Source organism: Haliotis rufescens, unplaced genomic scaffold (genome assembly GCF_023055435.1).
Source record: "Haliotis rufescens isolate VD_foot unplaced genomic scaffold, xgHalRufe1.0.p SCAF_17, whole genome shotgun sequence".
NCBI lineage: Eukaryota > Metazoa > Mollusca > Gastropoda > Lepetellida > Haliotidae > Haliotis > Haliotis rufescens.
This window is the reverse complement of record NW_025963857.1, coordinates 21,130,771-21,138,773: the sequence shown is the minus strand read 5'-3', so window position 1 is coordinate 21,138,773 and position 8,003 is coordinate 21,130,771. Positions and strand designations below refer to the sequence as shown.

General features: G+C 40.9%; 2 protein-coding genes across 2 annotated transcripts; one reads left to right on the top strand and one right to left on the bottom strand.

The window, feature by feature from the left end:
* Window positions 1-1,466: 1,466 nt before the first annotated feature.
* Window positions 1,467-5,620, bottom strand: LOC125381135 (cytochrome P450 2D1-like). The gene is made up of 4 exons (XM_048397368.1): window positions 5,581-5,620; window positions 3,904-4,197; window positions 3,152-3,481; window positions 1,467-2,665 (listed from the first exon to the last, which is right to left on the bottom strand). Exons 1-4 carry the CDS (start codon window positions 5,618-5,620, stop codon window positions 2,487-2,489), a joined length of 843 nt encoding a protein of 280 aa, XP_048253325.1. The 3' UTR covers window positions 1,467-2,486.
* Window positions 5,621-5,964: 344 nt separating this feature from the next.
* Window positions 5,965-6,666, top strand: LOC125381134 (cytochrome P450 2U1-like). The gene is made up of 2 exons (XM_048397367.1): window positions 5,965-6,241; window positions 6,554-6,666. Exons 1-2 carry the CDS (start codon window positions 5,965-5,967, stop codon window positions 6,664-6,666), a joined length of 390 nt encoding a protein of 129 aa, XP_048253324.1.
* Window positions 6,667-8,003: the final 1,337 nt, after the last annotated feature.

Sequence of the window (8,003 nt, the reverse complement as noted above, 5' to 3'; positions counted from 1 at the left end):
TATGCTCGAGCAATGGTTCAAAATGTATAAATTATTATTAGAAATAAAATCTTCACGAATTCTTCCAAACTTGATAGAATCGGTACTTCCCCATAGTAGCATATCTCAATTAAGATGATCTATGATGATACATGGCTTAGAGAGATAGTCAAATAAAACCTGAAGATCGGTCTGCTGAAGAATTGAAGATGGAGGAGCAAAGGGTGATTTATAAAGTAAGGTGGACGGAAACAGCCTGAAGATTGCGTTAAGACGAACAGGGCTGTGGATGTTGCCTCACCAAAAAGGAAGAGTTTCCAGTGGTTTTATCACTTGTGGGAGAATACTAATGATAAGAATTGTAATGGCGCATTTCAAATGTATGATTTTGTTTAAGATAAGTTTCTTATAAACTCGATGATGACGGGATATCTTATGTGTACGTTAGGGGGATGGTCTCCAATTTCTGTGCTCTTAAAATAGAGTCACCTGCATCACCAGAGGCTCAAAAGATTTATGAACCTCAGAAAATGTTTGATGTTTGCCTACGATTAAGACGTTTTCGCTGTTTCTTTGACATTACAACGTGTACGTCAATAGCTGATCAACCTCAGTTGAGACTGCCCATTTCGGTCACCCATCACGACCAGCAGTGGAGTGCTGTAGAACGCCATGCATGAGACTATTGCAATAATGTAATCTTGAAGCGATAGATGGATAGACTAAGCATTTGACAGAGTCTTTGTCCACATATCTTCTGATTTGTCTGATATTCAGTTCCCTGATAGTAGGCATCTTTGCAGATGTTATTCAAATGGTTTCTCAAACTGTATGGTGAATAAATGGTCAAACCTAGACTTCGTGCTTGACAGCTTGATTGAACAATACTTTCCCCAACCTGTATATTAGGAAGAGGAATCTGAGGCTACGTAGTCTTGAACTGGTGATCAAAATATCACTTTGTCTTCATTTAATTTGAGGAGGTTTGTTGTCAACAAACTATATAGAGCTGTATGTCATCAGTATACAAATTAAAACTGAGACTATGAGATCTGGCAATGCTTCCAACTCGTAGGATGTATATAGTGGAACGTATTGGGCGAAGATCAGGTTCCTGTGGCACTCCAAATTTCAGTTTAGTTTCACTTTCTTCTTTCCGATTTATTACTTCTATAGCCCTGGTCCAGTGAACGGACGACGGCCAAACAAGTCATGGCCATAGCTCACTAGACTATCCGTGCCACGACAGATGCTCACTTGGGAATACATGCGGTGAATAGGACCAATTTGCGGAATGATTGCGTGTGTCATGACCAAGATATATCGGTCCCATCCCATTTGTCAGATATCTTAAAATCAGAAATGCCACGGTTGAGTTCTCCCACTATCCAATGCTTCTTTCCCAAGTTGTAAAACGGATTAGTGCTGATCATATCCCATTTTGCAGACTCCTAATGAGGATATAACACTTGTAATAAAGAAATGAAAATACTTTTATTGTCTTTTACAAAATGTTATAGTCACATGAATAATTCAAGAAGGTGTAACATATTACTACATAAAGGTACATTATATGCATGCATCACCTTACGTTGCATGCATACACTATGGAACCGATTACTAGAGTCAACCCATTTCCTCAAGTCTGCTCACAGCATCCAAATACTGCATTGGTGTATTGACACCCTTCGTCAACTGTTCTCCACTTTCCATGACTGAGGATTATACTATATTATACAACGGAAACCTATAATAGATTAGAAGTACCCATGTCACATTATCGAGATAGTAGTTTGAATTATTTGAAACTCATATTATTCTTGAACCTTGAATTTCCAAGATAGTTTAATTAAAATGTGAGCAACAGGACATGTGAGGGCACTGATGCATGATTCAAGCGTTAGAAGTACAGTTAGATTCCCATTTGGTCTTAAATAATTTCAGTGAAATAAATTCACCTACGATTGTACCAGCTCAAATATGATACTGTTCAATACCAAACAAACTACTGACGAAACATGCTGGAAAAGTACATGTTATTTGTCGTCTGTGCAACACCAAAAGAGCGATTCGCTGAAATGTTCATCACGTTCGCATACAAGACTACATGATATTATACGATTAAGCAATTAGAGGAAAAGCAACATAAATATTTTCATTTTGTTCCGAATGCTTTGTCACCATATTTCCGAGTGCTAACCAGGCAGCTAGTGAGTGGACGCATGAGCAACGACCAAACGCTTCAGGATAGACCTCTAATCCAATAATCCTGTAATAGCCAAGTTATAGCCCCTGACCACCCGAACACCAAATAGTATGTGATTTTCTTTTTTAAATCATCAAGATTCTATACTTTTGGTGTATCTAGACTCAGATCAAGTTTCAAACCGCAAAGCTAATAGTTTTCTTTCGTCAACTGAAATGAACTAAAATGAAATACCATGCTGAAGTGTTGTTAAAAGGGGTCTAAACACCTACTCACTCACTCAGTCAGTCACATTCTCTGATTAAACCCTGGGAATAGCTTTCATGAGAAATGGTCTTGGAGAATGAGTTACACCCATGATTCCATCCAAGGAGGGCATCTGGTCATCCACAGGGACGAACTTGAACCTCTGGATCATGGTGGTCAGGAAGAGGAACAACTCCATGCGGGCCATCGACTCACCCAGACAAGCTCTTCGACCTGAAATATTTCAAAGCCTTGAGTTTCAATCCTTATATGTCATTGTTCAGGAAATATCAGATTCCCTCATGTCAGTATCTTTCACAAATAACTAGATCTATTTTGGGATGTTTCTTAATTCGTTAATATTGGTTCATTATCATGACAAACACATGCTGTTTTATATACAAACTATACGAAGCTCCATATCAGACTTGACATAAAATACAAGATGATATAGTTCAAATGTTGTAATCCTGAAACATTTTTTTGCATTAGAATCCAAATTCAAATATTTCACGGATTTACGAATCATCGATATGTCAATTCTATTTGTATTTACATTTTATAGGGTTTCCGGACTTCTCGACTAGTGGGATTGGTTGAAACTATATATTTCAAATATGTCTATTTGTTTGACCTTTTGTAAAGAAATCAAGGTAAAGTTTAACTCGATTATACAGTAATGACATTTCGGGCTGTGTTTTTCCCAGCTATTAAACTTACCAAGAGAGAAGGGAATGAATTCTTCTTTCTTTACAATCTTGCCAGTGTCGTCAAGGAAACGGTCAGGCCTAAAGTTTTCTGGGTCACCCCCCACATCCGGGTCTTGTAGGACCGAATCAAGCATCAATATGACAAGGACACCTTTAGGGAACGTGTACCCTCTGAACTGGACATCGTGGGGAACGGTGTGTGGGAGAGCGGTAGGTGCGATATCCGATCGTCTCAAAACTTCCATAATGGTGGCCTCGACATAGGGCAGATTGGTCTTGTCCTTCATGGAGGGTCGTCTGCTCTGGCCGATGTTTTCTTGGATCTCTTGAAAATATTTTTCTTGAATATCCGGGTTGTGGAGAAAGTAGGCCAGTGTCCATCGAATTGTAGTTGCTGTGGTTTCCCCCGCCGTGATATTGCTGGAATATTGCTAAAAGCGGCGTAAAAACATACTCAGTCAGTCATTCAGTAAACAGTCAAATACCGGAAAACATGTACAACCAATATAGCTACGTTTAGTTTATGCTTACAGTCTAAGGTCGTGGCCTCTTGCTTTTCTTTGCGAAGTCGCATTTCCTTGATGTAGGCGTGGATGAAGTCGTCCGCGTTATCATCGTCGTGGTTCTCCAAGTGTTCCTTTAGCATAGGGTGTATAAGTTGTGATAGGAGGATGTCTACATTCTGCAAGGTCTTCTTAAATTTGAATAGATCCCCTGGCAGAAAGCGTACAATAGGCAGTACATTCAACACACCAGCCGCACCTACGTTGGCAACATTTTTGTCTATAGCTTTTAAATATGTAACAAAAAGCGGGTCTGTATATTCAAATCGCTTGCCGAGCATAGTGGAGCAGACGACATTGGATACTGCGTTCTGCACCAGACGGGTGCAGTCAAACCCTTGTCCCCGTTCTGTCTCGAAGGCCTCGAGAAACTGTGAGATTTCTTCATGTATTTTGTCCTCCATGATGTTCCTGCCAGCTCCAAACTCTCTGAGAGTGTTGAGGGCGAAGCGTCTTTGTTCGCGCCAGAGCTCACCAGAGGTACTTCCCACTCCTATAAGTCATCACACTTATATCAACCAACAACGCAAACCATAAAAATTAGCATTCTCAGGAACGGATTAATAAAATATATTAATCTTTTCTCAACCCTTTACCAATCTATTTGAACACAGTCTATTTCTATGTGTTGAAGACATTCCTTAATATCAGTGTTTAATTGTTCTGATTTTAACGGATTGGGATGTAATATGGGTGGCCACAGATGAGGATGTTATGCGGGAAAAAAAGGTCGGAATATGGTATGCGAAATACTAGGTGGAGATGTGATATAGGGCATCACAGGTTGGTATGTTAAGTAGGGCAACGCACTTTGAGATGGTAGGTGCGGCGACACAGGTGGGGTGTTAAGTAGGGAACAGATGCAGAAATCATGTGGGACAAGCCGGGAGGAGATGTGATGTAGAAAAACATGGGGATATGAGGTGGGGCAACACAAGTGGAGGTTCCAAGTGTCCTGGAGGGAAACACGTGGGGATGATGGGTGTGGAAACTCAGGTGAAGGTGTCACGTGGGGAAACAGGTAAAAGTGTCACGTGGGGCAGCATGTGGAGGTGTCATGTAGGGAAACACATGTGACGACCGTGTGTATGGGAACACAGGTGGAGATGTCATGTTGGGCAACACAGGTGGGAATGTGATATCCGGCAACACAGCTGGAGGTGTCATTTGGGGCAACACAGGTGGATATGTATGCGAGGTGAGGTGGAATGGGTATAACGTCGCGTCCAAGATTATTCAACATATATAGCGATGTGTAAAAGTGCTAGCTCACTGAGATACCATGACGCAGTTTAACATGAATACCCCACTCAGACACAGTATACTGACCCCTTGCTGACCCCGTGTCTAGTCGTTTACAATGTGCACCTAAAAGTAATAGAAACTGGGTCAAGCCGTTTACAATATACACCTGACAGTACGTCTCGTTTTTGTGACTCCCAAACAAAGTTATCAGAGGGTATAGGGACAAACATATGTTAACTGGTGGAGAAGGATAGATATCTGCCAACAAATAGGGAATTTTAAGAACGAGTAAACCAATTATGACAATTGTTTTAAAAATAGGAGATACATGTTCTTTCTATTCAATTGCCCATAAGTCCCATAGCATTTCAGAAAACTATTACAAAATGGACCAAAATGGCCGAGAATGATAACGATGTATCGAGTGATTATCATTTGGCGGAAATGACAGGTTTGCTGTGATGAGTGAACTTGTTTGGGCTGTTATGTTACATGCCGAGCGTGCATCCGCTGTATCTGAATCAAAAGCAAACATTTCAGAGGTCGCGGTACTGTGTTAAACTTTATGGTTGCGTTGTTAGTTGTTAGACATTCGTCTTTGTTAACTTCTTCTTACAGGCGTGGTTGGTACCTCTGGTGACTCTCAGAGAGTTTGGAGCTGGCAGGAACATCATGGAGGACAAAATACATGAAGAAATCTCGCAGTTTCTCTAGGAGTAAAAAATGACGTATTTTATCACCCCTCGAGCATTTCAAACTCTACCCCTATCAGCGGATCCTGCTACAACAGAAGGGAGCAACACTGTCTAACTAACCAACTCCTATTTCAATCGGTTCATGTTCTGTTTCAGTGGAAAGCCAGGCAAGGGTTATTGCAGACCTCTTTGGGGCCGGGACAGAAACCACAGCAACTACAATTCGATTGACACTGGCCTTCTTACTCCACAACCCGGATGTCCAGGAAAAGTGTTTTCAAGAGATACAGGGCAGAGCAGACGACCCTCCATGATCCTCCATGAAAGACAAGACCAACCTGCCCTACGTGGAGGCCACCATTATGGAAGTGTTGAGACGAGCAGATATCGCCCCTATCGCTCTCCCACACACCTATACCCACGATGTCCAGTTCAGAGGGCACACATTTCCAAAAGGTGTCCTGGTCATATTGATGCTTGATTCGGTCCTACAAGACCCGGATATGTGGGGTGACCCAGGCAACTTTCGACCTGACCGTTTCCTTGACGACACTGGCAAAATCGTAAAGAAAGAAGAGTTCATTCCCTTCTCTCTTGGTGAGTTTAATCGCTGGGAAGGGTATACGTTCCCCAAAAGGTGCCCTCGTCATATTGATGCTTTTCTACAAGACACAGATGTGTTGCATGTCCCAGACAAAGGTTCGGCCTGACCGTTTCCTTGACGACACTGGCAATATTATAAAAAAAGAAGAGTTCATTCCCTTCTCTCTGGGTAAGTTTAATTGCTGGGAAAAACACGGCCCGAAATGTCATTACTGTATAATCGAATTAAACCTTACCTTGGTGTCTTTAAAAAAGGTCAAACAAGGACAAAAAAGGGTTAAAACTCAAGGTTTTGACATATTTCAGGTCGAAGAGCTTGTTTGGGTGAATCGATGGCTCGGATGGAGTTGTTTCTCTTCCTGATCACCATGATCCAGAGGTTTAAGTTCATCCCCGTGGATGGCCAGAAGCCCTCCTAGGATGGAATCATCAGCTTAAGTCATTCTCCAAGGCTATTTCTCATGAAAGCCATTACCAGGATTTAATCAGTGTGGTGAGTGAGTGAGTAGGTGATTAGAACGCTTTTAGCAACATTTCAGCACATTATTACCTTAATACATTGTACATATGTGGGGAAATCCATTACATTTTTTACGGATGTTGATTCATATGCATTATTTGACTCTCATCAGCGGAATGGTTTGGGTCAGATTGTTCCGAATGGACAAGCAGTTTTACTTCTGTTTAGTAGTATGGATGAATTGTTTAGTTACATCTTTACAGTATATCAATGATCATCACATGAACTCACACCAGTCATTGTTACCAGTAAACCGCATTCCTCAACAGTTACTGACACTAGACAAAAAGCAGTACATAGAAAAAGACCAAGTAACTCATTTAATCATGATCATAACTACTATTTTTTTGAAAGAAATACGAAAATGGAAACTGACCAAAAAACGTAAATCAAGAGAAGAGGAATCTCCGTTATTGATTAGTTCTGATATTGAAATGTTGAGACAAAAGGACCTCATCTGGTATGACCTTTATGCCATATGGAGCCCTTAGTATTTTCATTTACATTATTATAACCTAATGCCTCATTTTGTCAAGCGTAAAAAGAATGTGATCTAATATTATAGTATGTGCATCTGCCAATATTTTTGGCAGTTTTGATACTATTTCCACATGTTTACATTTGTGCCAGAAATTGCTTCCATTTCCTTCGATCTACTTTTTTTTATAAAGACCAAGGTTAGAATAGGTCTTCAGAAACCCATGCTTGCTTGGCGACGAACAAGATTGGATAGTCAGGCTCGCTGATTTGGTTGATGCATTGCATCATATTCCTATTGCGTAGTTCGATGCTCTTGATGTCAATCACTTGATTGTCTGGTCCAGACTCGAATATTTACAGTCCACCGTCAAATAGCTGGAATAATGCTAAGTGCGAGTTAAACAAGAAAACTGTTTTTAAATAGGCCTACCCTATGCAAATGTATCAGGTGTATTGCACAATACTCAAAATAAATTAAAAAATTCACTCACAACAGCGTGTATTATTTGTGGTAAATATAATTATGCTCCTTCATGCCTTTCGGGGGCACGAGTGGCCTAGTCGTCTAAGGAGCCTCGATTCGCTGTGCAAAGTTGCGTCCCTTGGGCATGCCAGGAACATATGATTCTAGGTTTGTCAGCACCATACCTGTGCTCGTGGGTTTCAACGAAGTGGTAAACGTGTGAGACCTGCATCACTTCGGGCTTTCCTCCCACATTAAGCTGACACGCCGCGATATAACTGGAAAACTGTTAA

Bases quoted from the DNA above. Each gene is read 5' to 3' on its own strand.
- LOC125381135 (XM_048397368.1), bottom strand. From the start codon at position 5,620: ATGTTCCTGCCAGCTCCAAACTCTCTGAGAGTCACCAGAG. The intron at 3,482-3,903 runs GTGCGGCTGGTG...CGGATATTCAAG, and splicing joins CAAAAATGTTGCCAACGTAG to AAAAATATTTTCAAGAGATC. The intron at 2,666-3,151 runs GTAAGTTTAATA...GAAATATTTCAG, and splicing joins ATTCATTCCCTTCTCTCTTG to GTCGAAGAGCTTGTCTGGGT.
- LOC125381134 (XM_048397367.1), top strand. From the start codon at position 5,965: ATGAAAGACAAGACCAACCTGCCCTACGTGGAGGCCACCATTATGGAA. The intron at 6,242-6,553 runs GTGAGTTTAATC...GACATATTTCAG, and splicing joins GTTCATTCCCTTCTCTCTTG to GTCGAAGAGCTTGTTTGGGT.